The sequence below is a fragment of the Salvelinus alpinus genome, chromosome 5 (assembly GCF_045679555.1).
Source record: "Salvelinus alpinus chromosome 5, SLU_Salpinus.1, whole genome shotgun sequence".
Lineage (NCBI taxonomy): Eukaryota > Metazoa > Chordata > Actinopteri > Salmoniformes > Salmonidae > Salvelinus > Salvelinus alpinus.
In genome coordinates this window covers 24,393,270-24,415,691 of record NC_092090.1, presented here as the reverse complement: position 1 = coordinate 24,415,691, position 22,422 = coordinate 24,393,270, and the positions used below count along the sequence as shown (strand labels likewise).

The window sequence follows — 22,422 nt, the reverse complement described above, 5'->3', positions numbered from 1 at the left end:
CAAAATGTCCCCAGTTGGTCAATTTTTACTTTGTTTACTATTCTTGTAGGGACTTCTGGTCGCCACAAGAATAGTTAAACACGTCCACACCGACACACACACACACACACTCCCACACACACACACTCCCACACACAAATATGTACAAAACACAGATGCACCATAGAGGATATTTACAAAGTTCGGAGAAGACGGTGTCTCCTTCTCTCTTTATGTGTCAGTCATGCAGGAAATGTTAGTGAAGCCTGGATAGAGGAATGAAAAGCCAAACCTGCTTTTCCAACAGGCAACACTGACAAGGCTGACAACACCCAGAAGGGATGTTCTCAAACACACACACACAGTCTTGTAAAACTAACCTCGTGGGTGGACACAATTCTGTCCTGATCAAAATTCTATTTTCCCTAACCCCTAACCACAACCCTAACCTTTACCTCAAAATCTAACCTTACCCCTAACCCTAAACTTAATGCTAACCCTAACACTAATTCTAACCTTAACCCTAAACCCCCTAGAAATAGCATTTGACCTTGTGGGAACTAACAAAATGTCCCCAGTTGGTCAAAAGAAAATGGTTTACTATTCTTGTGGAGACTTCTGGTCTAAACACGCCCACAGACACTTCTGGTCTAAACACGCCCACAAACACACACACACACACCTACACACACACCTACACACACACCTACACACACACACACACACACACACACACACACACACACACACACACACACACACACACACACACACACACACACACACACACACACACACACACACACACACACACACACAACAAAAACAATATCCTTTACTGTACCTCCTTCGTGTTTCCTTTCACATTATATTCAGTATGTAAGTGCTTCAAAGGTGTATATAGAGTATAACCCTGTCTCTTCTCCTCACAGCAAGGAGCCCAGATGATTTTCAGTGCTGCCAAGGACCTGGGACAGCTATCCAAACTCAAGGTAGGTCTGGGGCACACCGTGTGTGTGTGTGTGCATTTGAGAGAGTGTGTGTGCGTGTGCGTGTGCGTGTGCGTGTGCGCGTGCGTGTGCGTGTGCGTGTGCGTGTGTGTGTGTGAGAGAGAGAAAGAGAGAACGAGTGAGAGACTGTGTTAAAAACAGAGTTTAATAGGCAGTTCTGGGGTTTTGCAACCTCTAGTCCGTCAGAGCACAGCTACAGTAAACACACACACACACAGACACACATGCACACACACTGTTGTGATTATCAAAAGTCAGAGTCCCACACAGTACACGATGTACGTCCTCCAGAGCAGTAGATCTGTGTTAGTTGGTTAGTTCTCAGAGTGATTACATCCAGATTGAGGTCATCTCTGCTAAAACAGCCCACTCCTCTCCTACCCTAGTCATGCAACTTCACGTCATGCTATAAACCCATGACTAAACTGGCCAAGTCTTCATCATATTACGTAATCGTAGTTGCTTTCCAATCCGTCTGTAACACAGATGAACTGTTTTTAATGAAGTCCCTGTATCTCTGCTCCTACACTAAAAGATCTTCCTACAGTTACACCCTTTGATCACAGTCACTAGTCTCATTTCATGTTCCAGGAAGCACAGCAGAAAGATAGGGAGACAGTATTGTGTCTGTGATGTGCCATGGTTGAGCAGCAATTTGCAAGCAACTGTACTGTCGCTGTCTGTACTGTTTTGCTGTATTCTCCTGCTGAATCACATGATCAGATCTCACAATGTGTTTTCCATCTCAGGAACCACATTAATAATACACTGTAAAGGGGTTACCATGAATTTGACAGTAATTTACAGGCAGCTCGGTGGCGAGTAAAATTATGTATTTTATATATTACAGTATGCCTCAAAATATGTTAATAAGCAAGGAACAACTATACCATGCACCCACTAGTGGTCAAAATGTTTTTGGCGCTCCAAAGATACGGTACTGTATTCTGGGTGGAATTACAGTACCATTTGAAATACAGCAATTTTGAAATACAGCAATTTTCCCACAATGCTCTATTATTTGATAATACCTAAAATTAACATATAATGTACAGTTTGTGTGTGTGTGTGTGTGTCCTCTCCAAGAAGAATGTTATGGAAACATTTATTGATTAATCTATCTCCTTCTATTTTCTCCACTCTAGGACCATGTGATCAGAGAGGAAGCCCGTAGCCTGACACCAAGACAGTGTGCAGCCATGGACCTTGTCCTTCCCACCATCAAGGTAATGGAGAGCTCTCACTCACTCACTCACTCACTCACTCTATCTATCCATCCCTCTCTCCCCCCCTCCACCTGTCTGTCCCTCCATCCGTCTAACCCACCATCCCTCTCTCTTTCCATCCATCCCTTCCTCCATCCCTTTCGGCCTCCATCCATCCCTCCATCAATTCCTCTCTCAATCCATTCATACCTCCTCCATCCCTCCCTTTCACCTTCCATCCCTACCCTCATTCCTTTCTCCCTCTAACCATCCATGCCTACCTTTCTCTGTCCCTGTATAGAAATGTTGTGCAAAGAGAGATGGACAGAGTTTTAACAGGGTAGTAGGGTTGTAATGAGAGTTTACCTAAAGGATCGTTGTAGAGTGGTGACTGTTTTAACAGGGTAGTAGGGTTGTAATGAGAGTTTACCTAAAGGATCGTTGTAGAGTGGTGACTGTTTTAACAGGGTAGTAGGGTTGTAATGAGAGTTTACCTAAAGGATCGTTGTAGAGTGGTGACTGTTTTAACAGGGTAGTAGGGTTGTAATGAGAGTTTACCTAAAGGATCGTTGTAGAGTGGTGACTGTTTTAACAGGGTAGTAGGGTTGTAAGGTCTTTAAGAGGAGTAGTGGTGCTGAGAGGAGTCGATGCAGTCAGTAAGTGCGTCCAAATGGCACCCTATTCCCTACATAGTTCACTACTTTTGACCAGAGCCCTGTGGGTGCTATTTGGGACACAGACAAGAGTTCAGACCGGGGTCTGTGTGAACACTCAACGCAGCACCGTGAAAAATAATCAAATTGATTCCTGCATCTCCATGGACACCAGCTCCCTGTTTAGATCGGTCATGCTGTGGAATTCTCTCCATCAGTATTCCGAGGAGAACGTCAAATTAGAGAAGTTGAGTAATGCTTCCAGGAGACTCGGACCAATCACAGTTAAGTAATACCTTTAGGTGGAAGAGATACATAGGCTGAATGCAGGACTGGTTTAATACTTAAAGGAAGAGAGGGAGGAGAGAGAAAGGGAGGGAGGCAGGGAGAGATGGGGGGAGAGACTAGCAGAGATACATAGGCTGAATGCAGGACTGGTTTAATACTTAAAGGAAGAAGGGAGGAGAGAGAAAGGGAGGGAGGCAGGGAGAGATGGGGGGAGAGACTAGCAGAGATACACAGGCTGAATGCAGGACTGGTTTAATACTTAAAGGAAGAAGGGAGGAGAGAGAAAGGGAGGGAGGCAGGGAGAGATGGGGGGGAGAGACTAGCAGAGATACACAGGCTGAATGCAGGACTGGTTAAATACTTAAAGGAAGAAGGGAGGAGAGAGAAAGGGAGGGAGGCAGGGAGAGATGGGGGGGAGAGACTAGCAGAGATACACAGGCTGAATGCAGGACTGGTTAAAGACTTAAAGGAAGAAGGGAGGAGAGAGAAAGGGAGGGAGGCAGGGAGAGATGGGGGGGAGAGACTAGCAGAGATACACAGGCTGAATGCAGGACTGGTTTAATACTTAAAGGAAGAAGGGAGGAGAGAGAAAGGGAGGGAGGGAAGCAGGGAGAGATGAGGGGAGAGAGACTAGCAGAGATACACAGGCTGAATGCAGGACTGGTTAAAGACTTTATGCCTTCAGTAATGAGGCAAGGAGAGATGGAGAGAAGGGCAGGAGGGCGGTGGAGAGAGGGGCAGGAGGGAGGTGGAGATGGGGGCAGGGGGAAGTAGAGAGAGGGGAGGGGAAGATAGAGAGAGAGGAGGGGGGAGGTAGATAGAAGGGAAGAGAGAGAGGGGGAGGAAGAGAAATATATAGGGAGGGAGAGAGGGATAGAGAGAGAAGGAAAGAGACAGAGAGAAAGAACTGGAACAAAAAGGAATGGAATTCTGAAGAGGGAACTTTTGTATGGTGTTAAATGGTTTGAGATAAATGTAATGCCGAATAGCAAAACCAGCATAGATTCCCCATGAAATGACTGTGGCTTTTCAGGTCGTGGTGAGATGATAATATGATACACATATCAGTGTATGTGACAAAAAATGTTTTGTTGTTGATGTTATTGTTGGTGTTGTATGGACTAGCTCTTGGTGTTGGTGTTGTGTGGACTAGCTCTTGGAGTTGGTGTTGTGTGGACTAGCTCTTGGTGTTGTGTGGACTAGCTCTTGGAGTTGTGTGGACTAGCTCTTGGAGTTGGTGTTGTGTGGACTAGCTCTTGGTGTAGGTGTTGTGTGGACTAGCTCTTGGTGTTGTGTGGACTAGCTCTTGGAGTTGTGTGGACTAGCTCTTGGTGTAGGTGTTGTGTGGACTAGCTCTTGGTGTTGTGTGGACTAGCTCTTGGAGTTGTGTGGACTAGCTCTTGGAGTTGGTGTTGTGTGGACTAGCTCTTGGTGTTGTGTGGACTAGCTCTTGGTGTTGTGTGGACTAGCTCTTGCTGTTGTGTGGACTAGCTATTGGTGTTGTGTGGACTAGCTCTTGGAGTTGGTGTTGTGTGGACTAGCTCTTGGAGTTGGTGTTGTGTGGACTAGCTCTTGGTGTTGTGTGGACTAGCTCTTGGTGTTGGTGTTGTGTGGACTAGCTCTTGGAGTTGGTGTTGTGTGGACTAGCTCTTGGTGTTGTGTGGACTAGCTCTTGGTGTTGTGTGGACTAGCTCTTGGTGTTGGTGTTGTGTGGACTAGCTCTTGGTGTTGGTGTTGTGTGGACTAGCTCTTGGTGTTGGTGTTGTATGGACTAGCTCTTGGTGTTGGTGTTGTGTGGACTAGCTCTTGGTGTTGGTGTTGTGTGGACTAGCTCTTGGTGTTGGTGTTGTGTGGACTAGCTCTTGGTGTTGGTGTTGTGTTGGATATGTCTTTGATGGTTTCTCTGCCGTTCTTCCCTTATCAACACCTACGGTATCTTCAGAGTGAATCTGGGCTGTGCCTATTCTGCCAAGGCAGCAGAGCTACAGAGCTTAGTTCCAAATGACACTGTATGCCCTATGTAGGACACTACTTTTGATCAGAAGTAGTTTGCTATAGGTAATAGGATGTAATTTGGAACACAGAGCTACAGCGCTTAGGATCATTTACTCTGAGCAGCTCTGGCTCATTGACTCACCCACTGTTTTCAGTCTGTATCCGATATTCCATAATGCATCAGTGACTGGATTATATCTGAACATTACTTTCTTGTTCCAGAGCCAATGGAGGATGACCTGTGAACTCATGAACACCAGTGAGGTGGACAGTGTGTGGGGGGGTGGAGTGTGTGTATGTGGCAGGGCTTTAAGCAATTATCCTCTGTCTTAATGCAACAGTACAAAGTACATTTTTATTAGGCCTACTGCTGCCAGCCTGGATAAGCATACATAGTTATTACCTCTCCCACACAGTCTTCCACACAGTCTGGTCTGAAGATGTGAAAAGTACATGAACTCTGTACATGTTCTATCTGGTCTGAAGATGTGAAAAGTACATGAACTCTGTACGTGTTCTATCTGGTCTGAAGATGTGAAAAGTACATTAACTCTGTACGTGTTCTATCTGGTCTGAAGATGTGAAAAGTACATGAACTCTGTACGTGTTCTATCTGGTCTGAAGATGTGAAAAGTACATGAACTCTGTACGTGTTCTATCTGGTCTGAAGATGTGAAAAGTACATGAACTCTGTACGTGTTCTATCTGGTCTGAAGATGTGAAAAGTACATGAACTCTGTACGTGTTCTATCTGGTCTGAAGATGTGAAAAGTACATGAACTCTGTACGTGTTCTATCTGGTCTGAAGATGTGAAAAGTACATTAACTCTGTACGTGTTCTATTTGGTCTGATGTACCCGAGTTGGATTGGTAACCTCACTCCTCAGATTGAAATGCCTTGAATTGCTAGCTTTTTTGGTGGTGTAGCTGGCTAAGGCGTTGTCGAGTGTTTGCGAGACAGAGGACCCGAGATCAAGTAGCAGATTTTAGGAGGGAGGAAGATGTATTGTTAAACAAGCAGTTTGACAGCTGTTACATAAGCAAACATGCTTATTATCTCTCCCACACAGTCTCCTATACGTCATTCTGGTCGGGAAGACTTGAAGGTACATGAACATGTACAGTGAGGGAAAAAAGTATTTGATCCCCTGCTGATTTTGTACGTTTGCCCACTGACAAAGAAATGATCAGTCTATAATTTTAATGGTAGGTTTATTTGAACAGTGAGAGACAGAATAACAACAAAAAAATCCAGAAAAACGCATGTCAAAAACGTTATAAATTTATTTGCATTATAATGAGGGAAATAAGTATTTGACCCCCTCTCAATCAGAAAGATTTCTGGCTCCCAGGTGTCTTTCATACAGGTAACGAGCTGAGATTAGGAGCACACTCTTAAAGGGAGTGCTCCTAATCTCAGTTTCTTACCTGTATAAAAGACACCTGTCCACAGAAGCAATCAATCAATCAGATTCCAAACTCTCCACCATGGCCAAGACCAAAGAGCTCTCCAAGGATGTCATGGACAAGATTGTAGATCTACACAAGGCTGGAATGGGCTACAAGACCATTGCCAAGCAGCTTGGTGAGAAGGTGACAACAGTTGGTGCGATTATTCGCAAATGGAAGAAACACAAAAGAACTGTCAAACTCCCTTGGCCTAGGGCTCCATGCAAGATCTCACCTCGTGGAGTTGCAATGATCATGAGAATGGTGAGGAATCAGCCCAGAACTACACAGGAGGATCTTGTCAATGATCTCAAGGCAGCTGGGACCATAGTCACCAAGAAAACAATTGGTAACACACTACGCCGTGAAGGACTGAAATCCTGCAGCGCCCGCAAGGTCCCCCTGCTCAAGAAAGCACATATACATGCCCGTCTGAAGTTTGCCAATGAACATCTGAATGATTCAGAGGACAACTGGGTGGACGTGTTGTGGTCAGATGAGACCAAAATGGAGTTCTTTGGCATCAACTCAACTTGCCGTGTTTGGAGGAGGAGGAATGCTGCCTATGACCCCAAGAAACCATCCCCACCGTCAAACATGGCGGTGGAAACATTATGCTTTGGGGGTGTTTTTCTGCTAAGGGGACAGGACAACTTCCCCGCATCAAAGGGACGATGGACGGGGCCATGTACCGTCAAATCTTGGGTGAAAACCTCCTTCCCTCAGCCAGGGTATTGAAAATGGGTCGTGGATGGGTATTCCAGCATGACAATGACCCAAAACACACGGCCAAGGCAACAAAGGAGTGGCTCAAGAAAAAGCACATTAAGGTCCTGGAGTGGCCTAGCCAGTCTCCAGACCTTAATCCCATAGAAAATCTGTGGAGGGAGCTGAAGGTTCGAGTTGCCAAACGTCAGTCTCGAAACCTTAATGACTTGAAGAAGATCTGCAAAGAGGAGTGGGACAAAATCTCTCCTGAGATGTGTGCAAACCTGGTGGCCAACTACAAGAAACATCTGACCTCTGTGATTGCCAACAAGGGTTTTGCCACCAAGTACTAAGTCATGTTTTGCAGAGGGGTCAAATACTTATTTCCCTCATTAAAATGCAAATCAATTTATATGTGTTTTTCTGGATTTTTTTGTTGATATTCTGTCTCTCACTGTTCAAATAAACCTACCATTAAAATTACAGACTGATAATTTCTTTGTCAGTGGGCAAACGTACAAAATCAGCAGGGGATCAAATACTTTTTTCCCTCACTGTATGTTTTCAATCGGGTCTGAGGAACCAACATTAAAATGAATATGGTGAATGAAAGCTTACCCAAGTAAACTTCAGCCCAGCCTTAACAAAAAGGGTAATCAGGTGCTCAACTGGGGGGGACAATTCTAAAAAAGTAGTCCTACCTCCAGGACACTTCAACAGGTGACTATCCCAGAAAAGAAAAATGAACAGTCTGTCTGCATATATTTTTTATTTTACCTTTATTTAACTACGCAAGTCAGTTAAAAACAAATTCTTATTTTACAATGACGGTCTACCCAGACAATACCCTCCCCTAATAACCCGGACGACGCTGGGACAATTGTGCGCCGCCCTGTGGGTCTCCCGATCACGGCTGGTTGTGATACAGCCCGGGATCGACCAGGGTCTGTAGTGACACCTTTAGCACTGAGATGCAGTGCCTTAGACTGCTGCGCCACTCTGGAGTCTTTTAACATACATATACAGCATCTTTGTTTTACGGGACAGACAAGCAGGCTAAATGTACTGACTATGTCTGTTCTCCTTATGGTCTGAAGACTGAAGACAGTGAATAAAGTGACTCTGACTCAGTACGCTTTCCTTCTTTCTTTTTCCCTTTCTCTCTCTCTTTTCCGTAGCAATATTTCCACGCCGGAGGAAACGGTCTGAAGAAGACGTTCCTTGAGAAGAGCCCTGACCTCAAGTCCCTCAAATACGCTCTGAGCCTTTACACACAGCCTACTGATGCCTTGATCAAGAAGTATATATGCACCCAAACCTCTCAAGGTAAGGACACTGAACTAGTAGATATGCACCCAAACCTCTCAAGATAAGGACACTGAGCTAGTAGATATGCACCCAAACCTCTCAAGATAAGGACACTGAGCTAGTAGATATGCACCCAAACCTCTCAAGATAAGGACACTGAGCTAGTAGATATGCACCCAAACCTCTCAAGATAAGGACACTGAGCTAGTAGATATGCACCCAAACCTCTCAAGATAAGGACACTGAGCTAGTAGATATGCACCCAAACCTCTCAAGATAAGGACACTGAGCTAGTAGATATGCACCCAAACCTCTCAAGATAAGGACACTGAGCTAGTAGATATGCACCCAAAGCTCTCAAGATAAGGACACTGAGCTAGTAGATATGCATCCCAAACCTCTCAAGATAAGGACACTGAGCTAGTAGATATGCACCCAAAGCTCTCAAGATAAGGACACTGAGCTAGTAGATATGCATCCCAAAGCTCTCAAGATAAGGACACTGGGCTAGTAGATATGCATCCCAAAGCTCTCAAGATAAGGACACTGGGCTAGTAGATATGCACCCAAACCTATCAAGATAAGGACACTGAGCTAGTAGATATGCACCCAAATCTCTCAAAATAAGGACACTGAGCTAGTAGATATGCACCCAAATCTCTCAAGATAAGGACACTGAGCTAGTAGATATGCATCCCAAAGCTCTCAAGATAAGGACACTGAGCTAGTAGATATGCACCCAAAGCTCTCAAGATAAGGACACTGAGCTAGTAGATATGCATCCCTAACCTCTCAAGATAAGGACACTGAGCTAGTAGAAATGTTCAGGGTTTAGGTCAATTCCATTTCAGTCAATTCAGGAAGAAATTCCAATTCCATTCTCTCTCATAGAGAAGCATTGATGGAAATTGGAATTAGAATTTCAGTTAACTTCCTAACCCTGTTCACAGGAGGCTGGTTAGGGGAGGACGGCTCAAATTAATGACTGGAATGGGATGAAGGGAATTGTATCATGTGTTTGATGAGCTGGATACCGTTCCATTTATTCCATTACAGCCATTACTATGAGCCCGTCCTCCCCAATTAAGGTGCCACCAACCTCCTGTGACCCTGTGATAGTTATCCTTGCTTCTCTTACAGTGAGCTGCAGTGTTTTTCCATGTCAGCTTGGTTTCTCTCCAGTTTACCGTGTGAGATGGTTATTGCAGTAATTGCATTTTTTCATCTACTGCCTCCTTCAATCCCTTTCTCTTTCTATTTTACTCTTGCTTCTCTCTCTCTTTCTCACTCACTCTCTTTTGCTCTCTTTCTCTCTGTCGCTCTCTCTCTTTCTCACTCACTCTCTCTCTCTGTCGCTCTCTCTCTCTCTCTCTACGTCGCTCTCTCTCATCTCTCTCTGTCGCTCTCTCTGTCGCTCTCTCTGTGTCACTCTCTCTTTGTTGCTCTCTCTTTGTCGCTCTCTCTTTCTCTTTGTCGCTCTCGCTCTCTCTCTGTCGCTCTCTCGCTCTCTCTCTCTCTCTCTCTCTCTCTCTGTCGCTCTCTGTCGCTCTCTCTCTCTCTGTCGCTCTCTCGCTCTCTCTCTCTCTCTCTCTCTCTCTCTGTCGCTCTCTGTCGCTCTCTCTCTCTCTGTCGCTCTCTCTCTTTCTCACTCACTCTCTCTCTCTGTCGCTCTCTCTCTCTCTCTACGTCGCTCTCTCTCATCTCTCTCTGTCGCTCTCTCTGTCGCTCTCTCTCTGTCACTCTCTCTTTGTTGCTCTCTCTTTGTCGCTCTCTCTTTCTCTTTGTCGCTCTCGCTCTCTCTCTGTCGCTCTCTCGCTCTCTCTCTCTCTCTCTCTCTCTCTCTCTGTCGCTCTCTGTCGCTCTCTCTCTCTCTGTCGCTCTCTCTCAGTCGCTCTCGCTCGCTCTCTCTCTCTCTGTCGCTCTCTCTCAGTCGCTCTATCTGTCCCAGTTCCATGCTGTGTTTTACTCTGTGGAAGTGTACGTTTTCTGTTTTCTTAACAGAGTAGAGCTACCTGATGGTCTATCTAGGGCAGTGGTTCCCAAACTTTTTATAGTCCCGTACCCCTTAAAACATTTAACCTCCAGCTGCGTACCCCCTCTAGCACCAGGGTCAGCACACTCTCAAATGTTGTTTTTTGCCGTCATTGTAAGCCTGCCACACACATACATTACAATACATTTATTAAAAATAAATGTTTAAGTTTACATACACTTAGGTTGGAGTCGTTAATAGTTTTTCAACCACTCCACAAATTTCTTGTTAACAAACCATAGTTTTGGCAAGTCGGTTAAGACATCTACTTTATGCATGACACAAGTAATTTTTCCAACAATTGTTTACAGACAGATTATTTCACTTATAATTCACTGTATCGCAATTCCAGTGGGTCAGAAGTTTACATACACTAAGTTGACTGTGCCTTTAAACAGTTCGGAAAATTCCAGAAAATGATGTCATGGCTTTAGAAGCTTCTGATAGGCTAATTGACATCATTTGAGTCAATTGGAGGTGTACCTGTGGATGTATTTCAAGGTCTACCTTCAAACTCAGTGCCTCTTTGCTTGACATCATGGGAAAATCAAAAGAAATCAGCCAAGACCTCAGAAATAGAATTGTAGACCTCCACAAGTCTGGTTCATCCTTGGGAGCAATTTCCAAACGCCTGAAGGTACCAAGATCATCTGTACAAACAATAGTACACAAGTATAAACACCATGGGACCACGCAGCCGTCATACTGCTCAGGAAGGAGACTCGTTCTGTCTCCTGGAGATGAACATACTTTGATGCGAGAAGTGCAAATCAATCCCAGAACAACAGCAAAGGACCTTGTGAAGAAGCTGGAGGAAACAGGTACAAAAGTATCTATATCCACAGTAAAACGAGTCCTATATCGACATAACCTGAAAGGCTGCTCAGCAAGGAAGAAGCCACTGCTCCAAAACCGCCATAAAAAAGCCAGATTACGGTTTGCAACTTCACATGGGGACAAAGATCATACTTTTCATACAAAATCTTACAAAAATAGAACTGTTTGGCCATAATGACCATTATGTTTGGAGGATAAAGGTGAAAGCTTGCAAGCCGAAGAGCACCATCCCAACCGTGAAGCACGGGGGTGGCAGCGTCATGTTTTGGGGGTGCTTTGCTGCAGGAGGGACTGGTGCACTTCACAAAATAAATGGCATCATGAGGAAAGGACAATTATTTGGATATATTGAAGCAACATCTCAAGACATCAGTCAGGAAGTTAAAGCTTGGTCGCAAATGGGTCTTCCAAATGGACATTGACCCCTAGCATACTTCCAAAGTTGTGGCAAAATGGCTTAAGGACAACAAAGTCAATGTATTGGAGTGGCCATCACAAAGCCCTGACCTCAATCCTATAGAAAATTTGTGGGCAGAACTGAAAAAGCGTGTGCGAGCAAGGAGGCCTACAAACCTGACTCAGTTACACCAGCTCTGTCAGGAGGAATGGGCCAGAATTCACACAACTTATTGTGGGAAGCTTATGGAAGGCTACCCGAATTGTTTGACACAAGTTAAACAATTTAAAGGCAATGCTACCAAATACTAATTGAGTGTATGTACATTTAAGTCATTTAGCTGACGCTCTTATCCAGAGCGACTTACAAATTGGAAAGTTCATACATATTCATCCTGGTCCCCCCGTGGGGAATGAACCCACAACCCTGGCGTTGCAAGCGCCATGCTCTACCAACTGAGCCACACGGGACCACACATGTACACTTCTGACCCATTGGGAATGTGATGAAAGAAATAAAAGCTGAAATAAATCATTCTCTCTACTATTATTCTGACATTTCACATTCTTAAAATAAAGTGGTGATCCTAACTGACCTAAGACAGGGAATTTTTACTAGGATTAAATGTCAGGATTGTGAAAAACTGAGTTTAAATGTATTTGGCTAAGGTGTATGTAAACTTCTGACTTCAACTGTATATACAGTACAAAATCCATGTGTACGTGTCTGCATATTGCGTGCTCGTGGAAGCAGAGGAACTTGTGTTGTCGACAGGTGCAGGTGTAGTACTGCTGGTAGTAGCAGTACTACTAATAGAGCTGGTATGTGTCTATGGACGCGGGCCTTACTTTTTAAACTTTTTTTAACCATTAAGCAATTTTCTATCCAACGGAATGAGAAGCAGCTACATTTGGCTACATATGGACCGTTACTGGAATTCCCGCAAGAGAGTAACGGTTAATGTGATTGGATATTAATTATTTGACTAGGCTACCTGTATTTGACATTGTGTTGTTTTTTCGCTGAACACTAGATCATTTTTATCTCCTACTTCCCATCCTACCATCCCTAACCTGATTGGAGTAAACTAATGATCCTACCATCCCTAACCTGATTGGAGTAAACTAACGTTCCTACCATCCCTAACCTGATTGGAATAAACTAATTATCCTACCATCCCTAACCTGATTGGAGTAAACTAACGATCCTACCATCCCTAACCTGATTGGAGTAAACTAACGATCCTACCATCCCTAACCTGATTGGAGTAAACTAACGAATCTACCATCCCTAACCTGATTGGAGTAAACTAACGATCCTACCATCCCTAACCTGATTGGAGTAAACTAACGATCCTACCATCCCTAACCTGATTGGAGTAAACTAACGAATCTACCATCCCTAACCTGATTGGAGTAAACTAACGATCCTACCATCCCTAATCTGATTGGAGTAAACGCACCTCATTGGAGGTAACTAACGATCCTACCATTCCTAACCTGATTGGAGTAAACTAATGATCCTACCGTCCCTAACCTGATTGGAGTAAACTAACGATCCTACCATCCCTAACCTGATTGGAGTAAACTAACGATCCTACCATCCTAACCTGATTGGAGTAAACTAGTGATCCTACTATCCCTAACCTGATTGGAGTAAACTAGTGATCCTACCATCCCTAACCTGATTGGAGTAAACTAGTGATCCTACTATCCCTAACCTGATTGGAGTAAACTAGTGATCCTACCATCCCTAACCTGATTGGAGTAAACTAACGATCCTACCATTCTAACCTGATTGGAGTAAACTAACGATCCTACCATTCTAACCTGATTGGAGTAAACTAACGGACAAAAATATTCTACTGCTACAGCTATTTTAACTCACATCTACAGTATCTGTAGTTAAATAGTTATACATATATTCCTAATTTCCTCTTTCTTCAAGTGCTGGATTTTCACCCACAGTGGCCAATCCACCATTCATTCTGATCTTAACTCCAACCCTCCGATGTCCACAGACCAACCCATCTTTCCCAGGATAATGCCATTTTAATATTTCCTTTTGCAATAAATCCCTCCATTTTACGGTGATGTAGAACATTTCTACTGATATTGTACTAAAAAGACTATAATGATATTTCTCATTGACTGATGGTGGTTTTTCAGATCCCCTAACAATACAGTTTGCAGGTCCATCTGAACCCTGATATTATGACACAACAATCATCCGTGGACCTGACTCCAAAAGCGAGCCACAGATAGACAGTACCAGAAAATATATTCTATTGATTATGTTTCCTCGTGACAGAGTCTGCACAAGGATGACTGTTCAATGCCCCACATATTGAGATTTTTTTTTTGTAGCAAGTATTTTATATAGTAGCTTAAATTGAAACGAATGACTTGATGAGTCAATTGTTGTTTTATATGTCAGTTCATAGACCCGATGCCAAGGTATTGGGACATAAAAAAAAACTGTTTCCAACTGACTTGAATTTTATTGGTTGTTAGAGTGTTGATTTCCCCTGTTCCAGGTCTTAATTGTGTTGTCGTGATACCCCCCTCCCTAATCAGGATCCATTCATCAGCTCTCTCTCTCTCTCTCTCTCTCTCTCTCTCTCCCCTTCTCTCTCCCTCTCTCTCTCTCTCCCTCTCTCTCCCTCTCTATCTCTATCTCTCCCTCTCTCTCTCTCTCCCTCTCTCTCTCCCTCTCTATCTCTCTATCTCCCTCTCTCTCTCCCTCTCTCTCTCTCCCTCTCTCTCTCTCCTTCTCTCTCCCTTCATCAGCTCCTGCTCTAATAGCCTCTGCTTGTTTGACAACATATTGATTAGACACCGTATCAACTAGGCTGTTAATGACACAACAGACACAAACAACAGTACACATCTGTCTACAGTATGTTACTACCCCCAAATCTTGCTCTCTGTCTATGTTACTATCCCCACGTCTGGCTGTTCTGTCTGTGTTACTACCCCCACGTCTGGCTGTTCTGTCTGTGTTACTACCCCAAGTCTGGCTGTTCTGTTTGTGTTACTACCCCCACGTCTTGCCCTCTGTCTGTGTTACTACCCCCAAATCTTGCTCTCTGTCTATGTTACTACCCCCACGTCTGGCTGTTCTGTCTATGTTACTACCCCAAGTCTGGCTGTTCTGTCTATGTTACTACCCCCACATCTGGCTGTTCTGTGTATGTTACTACCCCGACGTCTGGCTGTTCTGTCTATGTTACTACCCCCACGTCTGGCTGTTCTGTCTATGTTACTACCCCCACGTCTGGCTGTTCTGTCTATGTTACTACCCCCACGTCTGGCTGTTCTGTCTCTGTTACTACCCCCACGTCTGGCTGTTCTGTTTGTGTTACTACGCCCACGTCTGGCTGTTCTGTCTATGTTACTACCCCCACGTCTGGCTGTTTTGTCTATGTTACTACCCCCACATCTGGCTGTTCTGTCTGTGTTACTACCCCCACGCCTGGCTGTTCTGTCTATGTTACTACCGCCATGTCTTGCCCTCTGTCTGTGTTACTACCCCCACGTCTTGCCCTCTGTCTGTGTTAATACCCCCACCTCTTGCCCTCTATCTGTGTTACTACCCCCACGCCGGGCTGTTCTGTCTATGTTACTACCCCTACGTCTGGCTGTTCTGTCTGTGTTACTACCCCCCACGTCTGGCTGTTCTGTCTATGTTACAACCCCTACGTCTGGCTGTTCTGTTTGTGTTACTACCCCCATGTCTGTTCTGTCTGTCTCTTTGTCACTCTGTCTCTCTGTCTGGCTGTTTCTCTGTCTGTCTCTCTGTCTCTCTCACCCCCTTCTTTCTCCTCCTCCTCTCTTGTTCATCTCTATCACTCTCTTTCTCTCTCTTACCCCATCTCCTCATCTCTATTTCTCTCTCCCTCCCTCTCGTTCACACCCGCTCTCTCCCTTTCTCCCTCCTGGGTTTGTCATTGAGTGCACCTCCATATTTAATGTGTGTTTGTTCTCTGCTCCAGAGAGGGTAGTGGTCCTAAATGGTTGGAGTCTCTGTGTAGGGCAGCACTTTGCGTTACCATTCTGTGTGTGTGTGTGTGTGTGTGTGTGTGTGTGTGTGTGTGTGTGTGTGTGTGTGTGTGTGTGTGTGTGTGTGTGTGTGTGTGTGTGTGTGTGTGTGTGTGTGTGTGTGTGTGTGTGTGTGTGTGTGTGTGTGTGTGTGCAATTCTGTTCCATTCTGTTCTGTTCTTTTACTCAGAGCTTAATGCATTTATCTACAGCTCCATGTGTTGTTTTTCTTTTGTCATTGGTTTCCAGAGAACCCTACTTCTCAGAGTGACACAGGAGGAAGTGGAGTGAGTCATTCACTTCATGTTGCAGTTTATGTTTCAGTCACTATGCACAGGGTTTTTCTCCTCTACCTTTCTGGATCAGTGTGTGTGTAACCTTATTTGAGATGCAGTGTTTCTGTCTTTTTGACTCTCTGTCTCACCTTTTCTCACTCCCTGTCTCTCCTTTTCTCTCTCTCTGTCTCCTTTTCTCTCTCTCTGTCTCTCTCTATCTCTCCTTTTCTTTCTCTCTCCGTTTCTCTCTCTCTGTCTCTCTCTCTCTTTTCTCTCTCTATCTCTCCTTTTCTTTCTCTCTCCGTTTCTCTCTCTCTGTCTCTCCTTTTCTCTCTCTCTGTCTCTCCCCTCTGACTCTCTTACAACATGTGGTTGTGATGACTAGCAGGTCATTGCAGGTGATGATTCTCTCTCTCTCTCTCTCTCTCTCTCTTTTTCTCTCCCATTCTCTCACTCCTCCTCTCTCTCTCACTCTCCTCATCTCTTCCCCTCTTTCTCTCCCTCTCTCTCTCCTATTCCTCCACTCTCCTCTCTCCTCCTCCTCCTCTCTCCTATCTCTCTCTGACAGTAGTCTTGTATGGTGATCTCCAGGTGAAGACTCAATGTGCTCTCTCTCCTCCTCCTCCTCTCTCTCTCTCCTCCTCCCCTCTCTCTCTCTCTCTCTCTCTCTCTCTCTCTCTCTCTCTCTCTCTCTCTCTCTCTCTCTCCTCCTCCTCTCTCTCCTCCTCCTCCTCCTCCTCCTCCTCCTCCTCCTCCTCCTCCTCCTCCTCCTCCTCCTCCTCCTCCTCCTCTATCTCTCTCTCTCTCCTCCTCCTCTCTCTCTCTCTCTCTCCTCCTCCTCATCTCTCTCTCTCTGACAGTAGTGTTGTGTTGTTGTTCTGCAGGTCAGTCTACCGACAGCTCCATGGGGGAGGTGTCTATCTATCTCTCCTTGTCTCTCTCTCTCTGACGGTAGTGTTGTGTTGTTGGTCTGCAGGTCAGTCTACCGACAGCTCCGTGGGGGAGGTGTCCATGCAGGTGGATCTCATCTCTCACCCTGGCACTGGAGAGCACAAAGTCAACGTGAAGGGTGAGACACACACACACACGCAAGCACTCGCACATGCCATTCCTGTACACAAACACACAGAGGAGGAAAGCTGAAACTGTGAAACAATTAAACCTCACTTTACCCCTTAGATAAGAACATTACAACAACGATGTATCATTCTTGGTCAAATCTATTCATACCTGTAATGTTCAAAGAGGAACCACTGGGAGGAACATGTATAGTTGGATTGTAGTTGTAGGCTAATGTTAAGCTGTGATCATTATCAGAAAGACTGCTGCTACAATACGTCTACTTGAAACCTTATACTACAGAACACTAGTCAGACAGAGACAGAGACCAGAGGTTAAAACCTTATTTTACAGAACACTAGTCAGACAGAGACCAGCGGTTAAAACCTTATTTTACTGAACACTAGTCAGACAGAGACCAGCGGTTAAAACCTTATTTTACAGAACACTAGTCAGACAGAGACCAGAGGTTAAAACCTTATTTTACAAAACACTAGTCAGACAGAGACCAGCGGTTAAAACCTTATTTTACAGAACACTAGTCAGACAGAGACAGAGACCAGAGGTTAAAACCTTATTTTACAGAACACTAGTCAGACAGAGACAGAGACCAGAGGTTAAAACCTTATTTTACAGAACACTAGTCAGACAGAGACAGAGACCAGAGGTTAAAACCTTATTTTACAGGACACTAGTCAGACAGAGACCAGCGGTTAAAACCTTATTTTACAGAACACTAGTCAGACAGAGACCAGCGGTTAAAACCTTATTTTACAGAACACTAGTCAGACAGAGACAGAGACCAGCGGTTAAAACCTTATTTTACAGAACACTAGTCAGACAGAGACCAGCGGTTAAAACCTTATTTTACAGAACACTAGTCAGACAGAGACCAGCGGTTAAAACCTTATTTTACAAAACACTAGTCAGACAGAGACCAGCGGTTAAAACCTTATTTTACAGAACACTAGTCAGACAGAGACAGAGACCAGAGGTTAAAACCTTATTTTACAGAACACTAGTCAGACAGAGACAGAGACCAGCGGTTAAAACCTTATTTTACAGAACACTAGTCAGACAGAGACCAGCGGTTAAAACCTTATTTTACAGAACACTAGTCAGACAGAGACCAGCGGTTAAAACCTTATTTTACAGAACACTAGTCAGACAGAGACAGAGACCAGCGGTTAAAACCTTATTTTACAGAACACTAGTCAGACAGAGACCAGCGGTTAAAACCTTATTTTACAGAACACTAGTCAGACAGAGACCAGCGGTTAAAACCTTATTTTACAGAACACTAGTCAGACAGAGACCAGCGGTTAAAACCTTATTTTACAGAACACTAGTCAGACAGAGACCAGCGGTTAAAACCTTATTTTACAGAACACTAGTCAGACAGAGACAGAGACCAGCGGTTAAAACCTTATTTTACAGAACACTAGTCAGACAGAGACAGAGACCAGCGGTTAAAACCTTATTTTACAGAACACTAGTCAGACAGAGACAGAGACCAGCGGTTAAAACCTTATTTTACAGAACACTAGTCAGACAGAGACCAGCGGTTAAAACCTTATTTTACAGAACACTAGTCAGACAGAGACCAGCGGTTAAAACCTTATTTTACAGAACACTAGTCAGACAGAGACCAGCGGTTAAAACCTTATTTTACAGAACACTAGTCAGACAGAGACAGAGACCAGCGGTTAAAACCTTATTTTACAGAACACTAGTCAGACAGAGACCAGCGGTTAAAACCTTATTTTACAGAACACTAGTCAGACAGAGACAGAGACCAGCGGTTAAAACCTTATTTTACAGAACACTAGTCAGACAGAGACCAGCGGTTAAAACCTTATTTTACAGAACACTAGTCAGACAGAGACAGAGACCAGCGGTTAAAACCTTATTTTACAGAACACTAGTCAGACAGAGACAGAGACCAGCGGTTAAAACCTTATTTTACAGAACACTAGTCAGACAGAGACCAGCGGTTAAAACCTTATTTTACAGAACACTAGTCAGACAGAGACCAGCGGTTAAAACCTTATTTTACAGAACACTAGTCAGACAGAGACCAGCGGTTAAAACCTTATTTTACAGAACACTAGTCAGACAGAGACCAGCGGTTAAAACCTTATTTTACAGAACACTAGTCAGACAGAGACCAGCGGTTAAAACCTTATTTTACAGAACACTAGTCAGACAGAGACCAGCGGTTAAAACCTTATTTTACAGAACACTAGTCAGACAGAGACCAGCGGTTAAAACCTTATTTTACAGAACACTAGTCAGACAGAGACAGAGACCAGCGGTTAAAACCTTATTTTACAGAACACTAGTCAGACAGAGACCAGCGGTTAAAACCTTATTTTACAGAACACTAGTCAGACAGAGACCAGCGGTTAAAACCTTATTTTACAGAACACTAGTCAGACAGAGACAGAGACCAGCGGTTAAAACCTTATTTTACAAAACACTAGTCAGACAGAGACCAGCGGTTAAAACCTTATTTTACAGAACACTAGTCAGACAGAGACAGAGACCAGCGGTTAAAACCTTATTTTACAGAACACTAGTCAGACAGAGACAGAGACCAGCGGTTAAAACCTTATTTTACAGAACACTAGTCAGACAGAGACAGAGACCAGCGGTTAAAACCTTATTTTACAGAACACTAGTCAGACAGAGACCAGCGGTTAAAACCTTATTTTACAGAACACTAGTCAGACAGAGACCAGCGGTTAAAACCTTATTTTACAGAACACTAGTCAGACAGAGACCAGCGGTTAAAACCTTATTTTACAGAACACTAGTCAGACAGAGACAGAGACCAGCGGTTAAAACCTTATTTTACAGAACACTAGTCAGACAGAGACAGAGACCAGCGGTTAAAACCTTATTTTACAGAACACTAGTCAGACAGAGACAGAGACCAGCGGTTAAAACCTTATTTTACAGAACACTAGTCAGACAGAGACCAGCGGTTAAAACCTTATTTTACAGAACACTAGTCAGACAGAGACAGAGACCAGCGGTTAAAACCTTATTTTACAGAACACTAGTCAGACAGAGACCAGCGGTTAAAACCTTATTTTACAGAACACTAGTCAGACAGAGACCAGCGGTTAAAACCTTATTTTACAGAACACTAGTCAGACAGAGACAGAGACCAGCGGTTAAAACCTTATTTTACAGAACACTAGTCAGACAGAGACCAGCGGTTAAAACCTTATTTTACAGAACACTAGTCAGACAGAGACCAGCGGTTAAAACCTTATTTTACAGAACACTAGTCAGACAGAGACCAGCGGTTAAAACCTTATTTTACAGAACACTAGTCAGACAGAGACCAGCGGTTAAAACCTTATTTTACAGAACACTAGTCAGACAGAGACCAGCGGTTAAAACCTTATTTTACAGAACACTAGTCAGACAGAGACCAGCGGTTAAAACCTTATTTTACAGAACACTAGTCAGACAGAGACCAGCGGTTAAAACCTTATTTTACAGAACACTAGTCAGACAGAGACCAGCGGTTAAAACCTTATTTTACAGAACACTAGTCAGACAGAGACAGAGACCAGCGGTTAAAACCTTATTTTACAGAACACTAGTCAGACAGAGACCAGCGGTTAAAACCTTATTTTACAGAACACTAGTCAGACAGAGACCAGCGGTTAAAACCTTATTTTACAGAACACTAGTCAGACAGAGACCAGCGGTTAAAACCTTATTTTACAGAACACTAGTCAGACAGAGACCAGCGGTTAAAACCTTATTTTACAGAACACTAGTCAGACAGAGACAGAGACCAGCGGTTAAAACCTTATTTTACAGAACACTAGTCAGACAGAGACCAGCGGTTAAAACCTTATTTTACAGAACACTAGTCAGACAGAGACCCAGCGGTTAAAACCTTATTTTACAGAACACTAGTCAGACAGAGACCAGCGGTTAAAACCTTATTTTACAGAACACTAGTCAGACAGAGACAGAGACCAGCGGTTAAAACCTTATTTTACAGAACACTAGTCAGACAGAGACCAGCGGTTAAAACCTTATTTTACAGAACACTAGTCAGACAGAGACCAGCGGTTAAAACCTTATTTTACAGAACACTAGTCAGACAGAGACCAGCGGTTAAAACCTTATTTTACAGAACACTAGTCAGACAGAGACCAGCGGTTAAAACCTTATTTTACAGAACACTAGTCAGACAGAGACCAGCGGTTAAAACCTTATTTTACAGAACACTAGTCAGACAGAGACAGAGACCAGCGGTTAAAACCTTATTTTACAGAACACTAGTCAGACAGAGACCAGCGGTTAAAACCTTATTTTACAGAACACTAGTCAGACAGAGACCAGCGGTTAAAACCTTATTTTACAAAACACTAGTCAGACAGAGACCAGCGGTTAAAACCTTATTTTACAGAACACTAGTCAGACAGAGACAGAGACCAGCGGTTAAAACCTTATTTTACAGAACACTAGTCAGACAGAGACCAGCGGTTAAAACCTTATTTTACAGAACACTAGTCAGACAGAGACCAGCGGTTAAAACCTTATTTTACAGAACACTAGTCAGTCAGAGACCAGCGGTTAAAACCTTATTTTACAGAACACTAGTCAGACAGAGACCAGCGGTTAAAACCTTATTTTACAGAACACTAGTCAGACAGAGACCAGCGGTTAAAACCTTATTTTACAGAACACTAGTCAGACAGAGACCAGCGGTTAAAACCTTATTTTACAGAACACTAGTCAGACAGAGACCAGCGGTTAAAACCTTATTTTACAGAACACTAGTCAGACAGAGACAGAGACCAGCGGTTAAAACCTTATTTTACAGAACACTAGTCAGACAGAGACCAGCGGTTAAAACCTTATTTTACAGAACACTAGTCAGACAGGACCCGAACCAGACGACCAGCGGTTAAAACCTTATTTTACAGAACACTAGTCAGACAGAGACCAGCGGTTAAAACCTTATTTTACAGAACACTAGTCAGACAGAGACCAGCGGTTAAAACCTTATTTTACAGAACACTAGTCAGACAGAGACCAGCGGTTAAAACCTTATTTTACAGAACACTAGTCAGACAGAGACAGAGACCAGCGGTTAAAACCTTATTTTACAGAACACTAGTCAGACAGAGACCAGCGGTTAAAACCTTATTTTAC

At 43.8% G+C, this 22,422-nt stretch overlaps 1 protein-coding gene across 1 annotated transcript in view; it reads left to right on the top strand.

The window, feature by feature from the left end:
• The window catches only part of LOC139575274 (protein unc-13 homolog C), a 186,875-nt gene that overhangs the window by 139,131 nt on the left and 25,322 nt on the right, over positions 1–22,422 (top strand). Inside the window, exons 27-30 of the mRNA XM_071400233.1 lie at positions 912–971; positions 2,135–2,215; positions 8,466–8,613; positions 17,153–17,245. Coding sequence (XP_071256334.1) covers positions 912–971; positions 2,135–2,215; positions 8,466–8,613; positions 17,153–17,245 — 382 coding nt within the window. The remainder of the gene's footprint in view (positions 1–911; positions 972–2,134; positions 2,216–8,465; positions 8,614–17,152; positions 17,246–22,422) is intronic.